This window comes from Triplophysa rosa, unplaced genomic scaffold, assembly GCF_024868665.1.
Source record: "Triplophysa rosa unplaced genomic scaffold, Trosa_1v2 scaffold34_ERROPOS2810744, whole genome shotgun sequence".
NCBI lineage: Eukaryota > Metazoa > Chordata > Actinopteri > Cypriniformes > Nemacheilidae > Triplophysa > Triplophysa rosa.
In genome coordinates, this window is record NW_026634353.1 from 119,498 (window position 1) to 132,869 (window position 13,372).

Consider the following 13,372-nt stretch of genomic DNA (forward strand, 5'->3'; position numbering starts at 1 on the left):
GGTATTTACATGGTATTACCCTGGTACCTTGTACTAAAAGTATACTTGTACTGTTTTTTTTTTGCACGTTCAAGAAGTTTTAAACCTTGACAATAAATTTAACCCCCAACTATTATCTCAACTTTACAAACTCCTCATAAATTAAGTCCATTCAATACTCTGCATACTTCTTTCTACGAGCAAAGAAATCAATGTGTAGAGCACATAACGTTAAATATAAACAATAACAGAGTTAGCATATCTGCTATCACTATTTAGCACTCGCTGCTAACTCGCGTAAGACACAAAAACGCGCGCTTTGTCATTTACACTTCACCAAAAAAAACTTATTTATCGGATATAATGACGTGTTAAAGCGTTTGGTGTATCGATAGAAGTCCAGTTTGTCATAGCAAACGAGTATTTAAAGTGAACTTTCTGTCGGCTCTCTGGTTTCAGGCTAACTCCACTGACTGCAGTACCTAAAGTAATAGACATCACTTTTCCCCGCGGACAAGCCCGACTTTCTGGTCACTTCTTCCCTTTTCCAACCATTTGGGAGGGCCGAGCACCCCCACCTTGTCCTTTCCATGTTTCTGGAAAGTCTGTCTGTTTCCCGAAGTCTGTCTCGAAGAAAAAGCAGCAAATGTTTAGGGTTAAAGACGCCGGGCCGCTGCTCTCTATCCGCGCTCACCCAACGACCTTCTGACTCGCGACTCTGATGAACTCGGAGGGAGTCGGTTCGCGAATCGAGATGCGTTTATCCGTAGAATCGCAATTAAAAAACTCTTGACATCGAATTGTTTCTGAATATATTGACCGGATGTGATGTTGATTCGTAGATTCGGTTCATTAGCTCATTGCGAATCGAGTCAGGTTGCGTTACATTAAGATAAATAAATCTTTAGATTTGAGAATTGTGGCGTCAATATTACTCCATTAAACACTTAGTTAAAGAGATTTGTAAGCTATTTCTGGAACCTTGCATTTGATGACCTGAGGTCCCATTTAAAAAAAGGCCCTATTATGTATAAAAAAAGACGAGTAAACTGTATAGCAGGTGATCACAATACACAAACAACTCAAAATAATTTCTATTTATTTATTAACAAGCACCACCAGTCAAGCTGTGGTCAAGCAGGTGACAAAATAAAAACAGAGCTCAGGTCCACAACAAAATGTAATGACTTCAATGAAACACTCTCAACACAGTCAAGAGATTTCAGTGGAATTACACACAGGTACATTTCTCCAGACAATACACAGTTTGATGTGACAGGTTTATATGGATTGTGAGACCTGACCCTTCACATGACAAAATGGATTATGCTCCAAAAAATAAATATAATGTTGTTCATTTTAAGTAATCAATAGAAATGGATGTGGATTTATGAGTTCATTTCACATGGTAGAATGATGTTTATATCTCCAACTGTGATTCCATCTCCATTTTCCATCCATCCAAAGCAAACAGACCTAAAGAAAAAAAATCAAAGATCAACAACATCAGAAATGTAATGTAATGGCACTTTAACACCAGGTTTATTTTCCTAAAATCTGCATTTGCACCAAATGGATAAAAAGTATTTTACACAGCTTAAACACAGACAGTGAGGCTAAATAAAACAAATCCTAATGAAAATAGCTAGGAATACAAACCTTTTGGAGCTCTAATCATCCTTCTTAAATTTTCCATTAATATAGGGAACATAGTCCAAGATGATCCGCCAGTCTGTAAAGTGAACGAGAGCAACACCTCCAACTCCACCCCAGACAGCAAGCGTGGGGACCCTGGACATGAAGGACAGCAAACACCAGACAAACATAAATTGCTTAAGTATTAAAGAACATTACATTTCAGTAAAACAGCAGCCTAAAACTGTTGTTTCAAGTTGTGTGTACCGATGTCAATGACAACACTGAAATGCTTGTTGTGATAAAATAAAAAAGATCAAGTAAAACAACTTTAAGGATAAGACAGAAATATATATATAACATTTTGAATAAAAACAGTAACAGTAATAAAGAAAAAAAAAGAGGAATTTGATGAAATCTTAAGAAGTCAATCTAATAAAAACTATGACAATCAAGCACTTAATGAATACAAAGACAGATAAACATACAAACATGTATTATTCAAACACAGCATGTAAAATAGGTATTTCAAACACTCTTTATGAAATTAAATAAACATACTCAGATGTAAACATCAGTGTGTGTGTGTTGTCATGACCTGAATTCGTTAGCTTAGCAGGTTACAGGTCGTGACAAGGACAAAACTATGAATAAAATCCAACAGATGCCAATATTAACAGTAAAACAAAGTATTCCTGATGAACAGAGTTTTACCATGACCCTACCATGTTTTCGCGATAGCCACGTATTTCTGTCCGATTATTTTGCCCAACATTGTCAGACCTACGTGCGTGTGTGTACTACCAGCAGGACTCGCCGAAGGAAACGCTGCGGATGTTACGTCATCCTGTACGCGACGCGAGAGTTCTTCTTCTTTAGGTTTAATGGCAGGTTGCGAACCAATTTATAGGTGCATACCGCAACCTGCTATGATGGAGTGTGAAGAGAATTGACCATATTTCCCTATATTCTAAATGCTAATCTATTGTTCCTGATCAATTTAAATAATGCACTCGTTCTCGTCTAACTGCATTCGATCCATCATACAAAATATTATTTAAGGAAAATTCCATACATTATATCAAGTTCTTCTTTCAGACACCCCCTTTCATATGCAGGACATACCAACAAAACATGTTCTACTGTCACATCTATTAAACACATATCACACAAACCTGTGTGTCAAAAGATTTGAGTGCCCTGTCCTTAAATATGTGTAAATTATCTGATCCCTACGTATGTTATAAACAACTTTATACTTCTTTGTATCTTATAATATTGTCTCCCTGTTTTACATTTACGCAATTGGCAGACGCTTTTACCCAGATAGCAAACCGACGTTGAATCAATGTCTCTCGCGGCATCGAAACAATGTTGATCTCCGACGTAGATCCTGTGTTACGTTTTTTTATTGAACTTCAAAGAAATACAAGACACGTTCACATGCAGGTAAAAAGTAAACATTTTCATATGCAAAGTAGGCTATACAATGCATACAGGATGTAAAAAGTATGTTCCATATCATCACCATAGAACATAGAAAAAGATTGAAATGTACAAAAGTAAAAGAGAAGAAAAAAAATGAAAACAAAACAAACATGAGGGTAAGAAATTAAATTATACTGTATATAAATTAAAGTGTTTACAAACTGAAATCGTCTTAATGACTTTCTTATTAAAAGAAGGTGAAATAGAATCCAGGTACATCTTAAGATCTTTTCGGAAGACCAGAAATAATGGCTTATTATTGGCGAATTTACATTTGATTTATGTATGTAAAATTTACAAAGAAATTGTTCAATTGAACATTGTTCAAGTCAGAGTCATAATATCCCAAAATAATATCCATAAAAGTTATTGAGAACCCACTCTCAATATTCTCATTAAGAAATGAGCTAATATCTTTCCAAAAATTTTCAGTATAATGGCATGACCAAAATAAATGATACACTGTTTCTTTGCCAACTTTACAAAATGAACATCTTGTATCAATAACACTTTTATATTTCAACAAGAAGTGCTTGGCCCTATGGAATTCCAAAGGTGACAATATTAAAAATAAATGAATACAAAAATAAATCCATGAAGAAATGTAAAAAAGCAAAAATAAATGAGTATTTATACTTATATTTCCTTATTTATGGGTAATTATATATTTTTTCACGCTTATTTGTCTTTTCATTTATTTATTTATACATTGTCTGAGCAGTCAGGAGAATCAGAAATATGAGTTTTGCAAAGAAAACAGCATTTTGTGTGAAACGGCCTGAGAGCAGAATGAAAAATAGTGTCCTCCTTCGCAGCATCGGAGAGCGAATTGCTGGCATCCGATCCCGACGACTCTCTGCAGCTCCCCCCCAAGGGGGGACGAGCTCAGGAGGAAGCGGATGTCGAGATGTCGGCCATGCTTTCCCGGGCCGCCGTGTGCATTGGGTTAGAGTGCACTCCGGTGCCTCTCCCCCAGCGCTCACGGTTGGACACGTGGTTCTTGGGCTCTGAGCGCGACTCCAAGCCGCGCCCAACCCCGGTTCCATTCTTCCCGGATGTGCATGAGGAACTGACGAAGACGTGGAACGCCCCCTTCTCGGCGCATACACGTCAGACCGGTTCTGTCGCTCTCTCTTCCCTCGATGGTGGGGCGGCTAGGGGTTACGCCGACGTGCCCGAGGTGGAACGTGCGAGGCGATTAGCCATATTCTACCCCGCCGGGACTCGGCCGCCCGTAGGCTTTCGAGTTCCCGTGCGGCCTCTGCTTCCCAGCAGCCCCGGCCCCCTTCGAAGCCAGCTCCGGTTCCAGCGCTCCCTACCCAGGCGGCACCCCGGAAAATGGCGTCGAAGGGGAGACCACCACCCCGTCAGCAACCTTCGAGGAAGAAGCGACCCTGACGGGAAGACCCCAGAGAGGTTAACACCATCGGGCCCGTTTCCAGCCATGTCATCGCTGGACGGTTGATCCGGGACGGTTCCTGCCCCGTTCCAACATCAGCTAGGCTGCCCACGGGGGCCTAGCGCCCACTTTTCACAAAAAGAGCTTCCTATCTCCCTGTGTGTTCTTCACAGCCGCTCTCACCCTCTGTCAGACGGTGTTCGGCCACTCGACGTTGCGTCTTGGCGAGGAGCAACATCGAATGTTTTTGCAGCCCTCAGCACTCTCAAATCGACGGTGCGGGGACCTGCATCGCCAGGCAGGCAAACCAGCAGAGCCAGTCTTCTTCCCGGGGGTTCCCCGGCGAGAGACCCGCACTGCCAGCCATGGAACCACCCCCCGGGGGGTCGATGAAGCAGATCGTTCCCTTAGTCCCCCTGTCACGGTCCCTGGGCGCTTGGCTCGAGCTTCCCACACCTTCACGGTGGCTGAGAAGGACGATCAGTCTCCGATCCAGTTCGTCAGAAACCCGCCCAAGTTTCGAGGCATCCTCGCCACCTCGGTCAGAGGCCGGGATGCTCCTGTACTACGGGGCGAGGTCGCCACCCTTCTGGCGAAGGGAGCGATCGAGTCCGTCCCCTTAGCCAAGATGTCCAAGGGGTTTTACAGCCCTTACTTCATCGTCCCCAAAAAAGGCGGGGGGGGGGGGTGCGCCCCATCCTAGATCTGCGTACCCTGAACAGACACCTGCACAAGCTGACGTTCAGGATGCTCACGCAGAAGCGCATCCTGGCATCTGTCAGATGTCAGGATTGGTTCATGGCAATCGACCTGAAGGACCGCTTACTTTCATGTCTCGATTCTCCCTCGTCATCGCCCGTTCCTCGTCATCGCCTCAGGGAGAGAGGTGTGCGGGTACTCAACTATCTCGACGACTGGCTTATCTTGGCTCACTCGCGAGATCTGTTGTGTGCACACAGCGACCTGGTGCTCCAGCACCTAGATCGATTGGGACTACAGGTCAACCGAGAGAAGAGCAAGCTCTCCCCTGTGCAGAGCATCCTCTATCTTGGTATGGAACTCAACTCTGTCACCATGACAGCGCGACTGTCCGCAGTACGCGCCCAGTCGGTGTTGAACTGCCTGGATCATTTCACACAGTCAGCGGTTCCCCTGAAACTATTTCAGAGGCTCCTGGGACACATGGCATCCTCGGCGGCGGTAATACCCCTCGGGTTGATGCACATGAGGTCGCTTCAACACTGGCTCCTGAGTCGAGTTCCCTGGAGAGCGTGGCACACCGGTTACGCCTCCTTGCCGACCCACCCTAACCCCGTGGTCTTCCATGACCTTCCTTCGGGCAGGGGTACCCCTAGGGCAGGTTACGAGGCATGTCGTGGTGACAACGGACGCCTCCCTGCAGGGTTGGGGTGCAGTGTGCAACGGGCACGCAGTGTCGGGGCTTTGGACGGGCCCCCGCCTGCGCTGGCATATCAATTGCCTAGAGTTGTGGGCTGTGCTACTTGCACTGAAGAGGCTGCAGCCTCTCGTGCAGGGCAAGCACGTGCTGGTGCGGTCGGACAGCACTACTGCAGTAGCTTATATCAATCGTCAGGGTGGCGTTCGCTCACTGTAGTTAACACGACTCGCCCAATGCCTCCTCCGGTGGAGTCAGCAGGTGATCCGCTCCCTGCGTGCCGCGTATATCCCAGGTGACCTGAACCAGACAGCCGACGCGCTCTCTCGTCAGTCTACGCCTCGCGGAGAGTGGCGACTCCACCCCCGCGCAGTCCAGCTCATTTGGGTGCAGTTCGGGCAGGCCCAGGTAGACCTGTTTGCCTCCCTCGAAACCACCCATTGCCCGCTTTGGTACTCTCTGACCGAGGGACCCCTCGGCACGGATGCCCTAGTGCACAGCTGGCCGTGGGACAAGCGGAAGTACGTCTTTCCCCCAGTGAGCCTCATTGCACAGACCCTGTGCAAGGTCAGGGAAGAGGAGCAGCAAGTGTTACTAGTTGCGCCACACTGGCCCAACCGGACTTGGTTCTCGGAGCTAATGCTCTTGACGACAGCTCCCCCCTGGCCGATTCCCCTGACAAAGGACCTGTTTTCCCAGGGGAAGGGCACGTTATGCCATCCCAGGCCAGACCTCTGGAACCTCCATGTCTGGCCCCTGGACGGGACGAGGAGATCTCGAGTGGTCTGCCCCCGGCGGTGGTAGCTACCATTTCTCAGGCTAGGGCACCTGCCACTAGGCCACTGTACGCCTACAAGTGGTGCCTCTTCTCGACCTGGTGTGCTTCTCGAGGAGAAGACCCACGGAGTTGTGCGATCTGGTTCGTGCTGTCCTTCCTACAAGAGAGACTCGAGACTAACCTCTCCCCATCCACACTGAAAGTGTATGTAGCCGCCATTGCTGCTCATCACAACTCAGTTGCTGGAAAGTCTCTAGGACAGCACGACCTGGTAATTAGATTCCTAAGGGGTGCGAGGAGGCGTAACCTGCCTCGTCTGCGCTCCATACCCTCTTGGGACCTGGATGTAGCCCTGACAGGTCTCACCAGGTCCCCCTTCGAGCCCCTAGGGGATGCCTCTTTTCCTCATCTTACGATGAAGACGGTTCTCCTTTTGGCGCTCGCCTTCATCGAGAGGGTAGGGGATCTACAGGCTTTCTCCGTGTCCCCTGACTGCCTAGAATTCGGACCCAGGGATTCTCACGTTATCCTGAGACCTCGGCCCGGCTACGTGCCCAAGGTTCCCACCGCTCCCTTTCGGGACCAGGTGGTGAACTTACTGGCGCTCCCCACTGGGGAGGAAGACCCAACCCCGTCCGTGTTGTGTCCAGTACGCGCGCTGTGCCTCTACTTAGACCGCACACAGAGCTTCAGGAGCTCGGATCAGCTCTTTGTCTGTTTCGGAGGTCAGCAACAGGGGAGAGCTGTCTCCAAGCAGAGGTTGGCCCACTGGATTGTAGACGTTGTCAAGGCAGTTTACCAATCCCTAAATCGCCCGTGCCCCCTAGGAGTGAGGGCCCACTCCACCCGGGGTGTTGCCTCCTCTTGGGCCTTGGCACGGGGGGCCTCTCTCGCAGACATTTGCAGAGCTGCGGGTTGGGCTACACCCAACACCTTTACGAGGTTTTACAACCTACGCGTAGAGCCAGTGTCAGCCCGCGTCCTGCATGGCCACATGTAGGACCGGCAACTGGTAGGGTGTACGCCTGTTCGGTTCTTTTCCCCCTCTATCGAGTGGGTCAGTATACTGAATCAGCCTCCATTCTTTCCCCACTGGGCGAAGAACAGGCACTCCATCCATCACTAAGCAAGCACCCTCTGGGGCGGGCTGGGCAGAGCAGCCCTGCCCCTTAGGCCGGGTATCTCCGGAGTTATTCGCTACATAGCTCTTACCGGACCTAGTGCTACCAGACGTTGCAACTCCCCAGTAGGGCGGTTCCGTCTGATGTATCCTCATGCTGGTTCCCACCTTGGTAACCCATGACTTCCCCGGGTGGACCTCCACCTCGCGGTTTTCTCTTCAGCCGCACTTTCTTCCCATGAGTTCTTCCCCATCGGTGAGACCATGTTGGTATCTCCACTATTCTCCTCCCTGCGGTAGGAAGTGGTCTCTGTAGCGCATCCCCCACTTGAGGAAGTAGCGCTTACCCAGTGCCTTACGGTTCCGGGCGGCTTCTCGCTGTTAGAGAAACAAGGCCGCCGCCTGTGAGGCCGAAGGTAGGGGCCTTCCCACCTTTCAAGAAAGCTCTGGGACCCCCTACCTACCCACTGGTAGGTTACAATTTCGCGGTAGCGTTCACGGCTGACACGCCCAGGCCAGTCACCGTCGCTTCGTTGAGATTGTGACAGGGCACAGTGTTATGGCGTTTTCCATTGGAACCCCATCTGTCGGTTCGACACAACGTCGAGAGACCGACAGAAAGGGAACGTCTCGGTTACGTTTGTAACCTCGGTTCCCTGATGGAGGGAACGAGACGTTGTGTCCTCTTGCCACAACACGTGCTGTCCTCTGCAGCGGTCGTGAGAGGTCTCAGGCTCCTCATAACTAAGGTGAATGAATGATGCACGCCGTCTCCCTTTTATACCCGGAGTCCGGCATGCAAATTTCATTTGCCAATTTTCATTGGCCTTTTCTAAGTAGTCGGAAGCGATTGGTTCTCAGGGACGAACCCCTTCTGTCGGTTTGACACAACGTCTCGTTCCCTCCATCAGGGAACCGAGGTTACAAACGTATCCGAGACGTTTTGCACTAAAAACTGCATTTTGTGTAAAACTGCCAGAGAACAGAATGAAAAAGTGCATTTAGCAAAGGAAGAGAGTTAGAGTCTATAAAGCTCTTTCTGAGTTCTGGGAGATTCAGAAATATGAGTTTTGCACCGAATACAGCATTTTGTGTTAAACGGCCTGAGAGCAGAATGAAAAAGTGTGTTTTGCAGGGGATCAGTGCTCGTTTGTGCAAAAGCCCTTTCTGAGCACTTTTGCATATTGTGATAAATAAAAGTAATAACAGGATGACGTTTTAATATGTCAGCACATCAAATCATATTGGTTCTCATGTGTTTTATTCATAATGTGGGTGTCTAAGGGTGTGTTGGGTCAGCTGTGACTGTGAGGAGCAGATCAATGGATGGATGTGATTAAGAGCTTTAAAAACTTAATTCACAATTCAATTAGAAATATAACTTTGTGTTTATATGACAAAAGTCATATACATCCAAGTCTGAGTCAATTATGATAATTATTTTCTTTAACCTGCTTATGACATGATTGCTTATGAAATAAATATACTGACATGAAATTATGAAATGATTTGTTTACATGTGAAACATGAAAATATGTGATATGAGCGATGAATGAAACGATCCGTGAAGATTTTCAGAGAATCTGTTGTTTGTTGTCTGAATTGAAGATACAAAGTGATGATACAAAGTTAAGTTATAGACTGATCCTCACTACAACCCACCAGTACATTAGAAATGATGCAATATGAAAAATAATAATTCTCATTTACATTCTCAACTCAACTCTCAACCCAACTTTATTTATATAGCGATTTTACAATATTCATTGTTACAAAGCAGCTGTAAAACAGACATATCACCAAATTCTTTAATAAAATCTGTGTTGTGCCCTGGAGGCCTATATACAATAGCCAGAATACATTGTAAAAATGTTTTATCCTTAGTATTAGGTGTTGAAACATGAAGTACCATGACTTCAAAAGAATTGTATTTAGAGTTAGACTTCTGGGAAATGCTAAAAGAGTTATTGTAAAGTGCTGCGACCAAGGCCGGACTTACCATTGGCCTTGACTGGGCTCCAGCCCAGGGGCCCCGCCCTTCAGGGGGCCCGCCTGCTGTCGTTAATTTGATTTGTTTAGTTATATGCCAGTAATTTTATTTTTCATTTAAACTTTGTGCATTGGCCTACCAATGTTCAATAGCACTGCCTTATGTAAGGAACGATGTCGTTTAATTGGCTAATCGTTCCGTCAGTCATGTTGGCGTTTCCTGATTGGTCATTTGTGGATTCTATCCATTACGTTTACCGCAGTTGAAACCTGTCTGCTCATTAAGACGCTTGTTCTAATGGCTGACAAGCGCAATCGCAGTGCCGCGCTTAAAGAAAACCAAAAACTGAGAGACAAGAACGCGAAAGAACAGCATTTAGGAAATAATGATTCTTTACACCCATGGCACCACACCTTGATCTTTAGGCAGAGAATCCAGAGCATACCTGTCACCATCTCCCGCCAGGCCGCCACCCTCCGGTTTTATTTCAGTTATTTCTCCTTTGAAACTCGCGGACCGACGTGGCTGGCGCCCGCCTTTGGTAGGCGAAGTTGAACGGTAGCCGAAGTAGAGTAGAGAGGATTCACATCCCCGCGAAAAACTTTCTCTTATTACACCGCTATATGATTCCACTCCGCGTTTTCCATTTGACGCTCGCGCCTCACAGTCTGTGTCTGCTCACTGAAGACGACAGATTGTTTCATCGACAGGTAGATGCAGTAGAGTCTACTAGCTGTTGTTGTTATTACACTTTCTTTGCTTTTACAAAAAACGTGTTATGAAAAGTGTTGTGTTCTGCAGACATCTCTGAATAAAAACTGGTAATATAGAGTTTATTTCTAATATTTCCCGTTCTGTGACCATAAGCGGTTCTTGTAAATAATATGCAAACACTGTTAAATCCATCCATGTAAATAAAAAATGAAAACATTCTGCTAACTAATAAGCAAAGTTAAAACAACCGAACTACGGGAAGCGTGAAGGGACAAACTGCTCGTGCTTTTTTAAACTGCGTTTAGATAGTTATTTCATGTCTGACATTGAGATCTCTGGCAAAATGTAAATGCTAAATTAAGATGATACCTTGCAGTCAGATATACCATTCATGGATTCGTGGCCTGTGAGCTGCATTAAACTGTCTCTTAGATTTACATTTAAGATGACATTACAATGATGTTATGTTAGTCATAAAGTAATTAAAAGATTTAAAACGATTTATAACAGAGGGGTGCCCTATTTGCCCTGCACAACCTCAGTTAACTAGACTTTACAAAACTATGGACCCATCTCATTATTATGAAACTATTTAAGCCATAATAAGACGTTTCATCTCATTATATGAATACAATTTTAATGTGCATTTCAAACTCATAGATCTGTCATATGCTTTACTGATGGAATTGCAAAAGAATACTAATATATTTTTAACACTTTACACCGTTGCATTAGTTAACATTAGTTAAGCATTAGATTACATGTCTGCATTTGTTAATCTTTATTTTCAGTATTTACTAATATTTTTAAAAACATGCACCTGAACTAACATGAACAATTGTATTTGGCATTAACTAACAATAAACAAGATTAATAAATGCTGACAACTGTATTGCTCATTGTTGGTTTCATGTTCATGCAGGTGTTCTCAAATTTTAGATCCAAGACGTATAATCTCTCAACATCCTCCAGAAATACAGGGAGAACACACACATTTGTTCCTTTTTAGTAGTTTTCTTATTATGGATCAATAAATTTAATTTTAATTTTAAAATACATAATGGTAGGGCTGTATGATTATGTCAAAAACTATATTAGTCTCCTTGATATTGTAATGTTGATTATTAATGTTGATTGGATTTTACATTTAAGTATGTTTGAAACTTCCTACACGCTATAATCGCACCACTTGTGGCTCCGACTGTCAAAACAAGCATTATAAACGTGTAAACCAATGAACACGTGTCATTGTTAGTCATTGGAGAAAAAAAACATTTACTAATGCTAACAAACACATGATTTTAAATGGTACGGGGGCCCCGAAAACAACTCAAGCCCAGGGGCCCCCATCCTCCTAAGTCCGGCCCTGGCTGCGACACATCCCCCTCTGCCTTCTACAGTGACACATTCATTTCACTACAATGCATTGTATCATTTTACTAAATTATCAGTTGGACTGTTATTGATATGAAATTGATATGTATATATTGTGCGTTTAGTGTTCTGTATGTGTGTTTGTATTTTACACTGTATTGTTACATCATGAATGATGAATTGTGATCTTTTTAATTCTTCATCTTTCTGATAGTTGAAGAGTTTAAATGTTTTAAAGTTGTCCCATTTACTGTTGTGTGTTTATTGTGTTTGATTTCTGCTTCTTTTCATCTTTTGCTGCTTTAATGATGATGTGAGATCAGTGATCGGTCAACTGATTCACATGATGATGCACTTCCTCCTCAAACCATCTGACCAGCACACAGATTAGGTGATCAAAATAAACTCTTTCTACCTAAAAAAATAATTTAAAGAAAAAAACAAAAGAATGGGTTGAAAAAATGACAGTAAAATAGAAAAAAAGGATTAATAGGAAGAACACGAGTAATTCATTATTCAAACACTTTAACAATTTTTTATTTGAAAAAATGTTTTAAAAAATCACAAGTGAGATTTGGGCAAAAGAATGTTTTAATTCACATTCTTTTCTACAAGTCATGACATTATTTACAGTATTAAAAAAAACTAAGCAAGAACTAAAGAAAATAAAGAGTGAGTGTTAATATGTTTGAGAGAAGAATGTTGATGTATCTCAGCAGCACTCGACTGAAGTGAATTTACTGTGACTTTAGAAATCATTTCATACTCTTTCTCTGACTCCATATAATAACTCCAGTATTCACGAGATAACAGATCTGTTTCATCTGTAGACTAGCACTAGTGTCGATGCAGGATTGTTAAGACACATCCAAGACTTTTCTTTCAACTGAAATTAAACACAAATGAGGAGCACTTTGATTTCAGTGCAAACAGATGATTCTTGTGAAGTTATGAAGTGAAACTCGTCCATCTAAACCAAACTTTCAAAATCAAACATCACATTCTAGAAGTTTCTCAATCAAACACTGTGAGCTAAAATTCATCAGAGAGAGAGAGAAGAATTCTTACTTTAAATTCATCAACACTTTTCATTCCAGTGTTACAAAGCAGTAAAAACTGAAGTATAAAAGTTTGTGTTGATCTAATAAAACAAAGCATCATGCACATTCAGAAATCTTCTCTTAGGGTGACAAGGATCAGGAAACATGTCATTAGAGTTTATTTGTCACTCGAGCTGCAGCAAATCCTGTTTATTATCAAGATTTAAAAAATAAACAAGTAAACAGTTGATGTTAAATCATGAGTGTGAGGCGTGTTAATGGTGTTGTGGATCAGTTTTCGTTGGCATCAGCTGAACTCGGTTTTAAAACAATTTAATTTAGTCAGTGTTTGTTTGTTTTGTCATCAGACGAGTGATCCAGCTCTGCTCTGAGCGGGCACCATGACGGGCACAGCTCCCATGCGCTCTAGCGTGGCCTGACTCACGGCGTACGAGTGCG

General features: G+C 43.9%; 2 protein-coding genes across 3 annotated transcripts in view; both read right to left on the minus strand.

Annotated features, from left to right (window-relative positions):
• Nucleotides 1-715, minus strand: part of mbd3a (methyl-CpG binding domain protein 3a) — a 30,873-nt gene extending 30,158 nt beyond the window's left edge. The window contains exon 1 of one of the 2 annotated variants that reach the window (XM_057327984.1): nt 558-715. In XM_057327984.1, coding sequence (XP_057183967.1) covers nt 558-571 — 14 coding nt within the window. In that variant the 5' untranslated portion in view covers nt 572-715. Of the gene's footprint in view, nt 1-461 lie in introns of both variants that reach the window. The other variant, XM_057327983.1, reaches the window with a different exon arrangement.
• Nucleotides 716-1,061: 346 nt separating this feature from the next.
• On the minus strand, nt 1,062-2,455 carry LOC130550505 (cytochrome b-c1 complex subunit 10). The gene is made up of 3 exons (XM_057327985.1): nt 2,340-2,455; nt 1,639-1,770; nt 1,062-1,455 (listed from the first exon to the last, which is right to left on the minus strand). Exons 1-2 carry the CDS (start codon nt 2,387-2,389, stop codon nt 1,650-1,652), a joined length of 171 nt encoding a protein of 56 aa, XP_057183968.1. The 5' UTR covers nt 2,390-2,455; the 3' UTR covers nt 1,062-1,455; nt 1,639-1,649.
• Between the last annotated feature and the right edge of the window lie 10,917 nt (nt 2,456-13,372).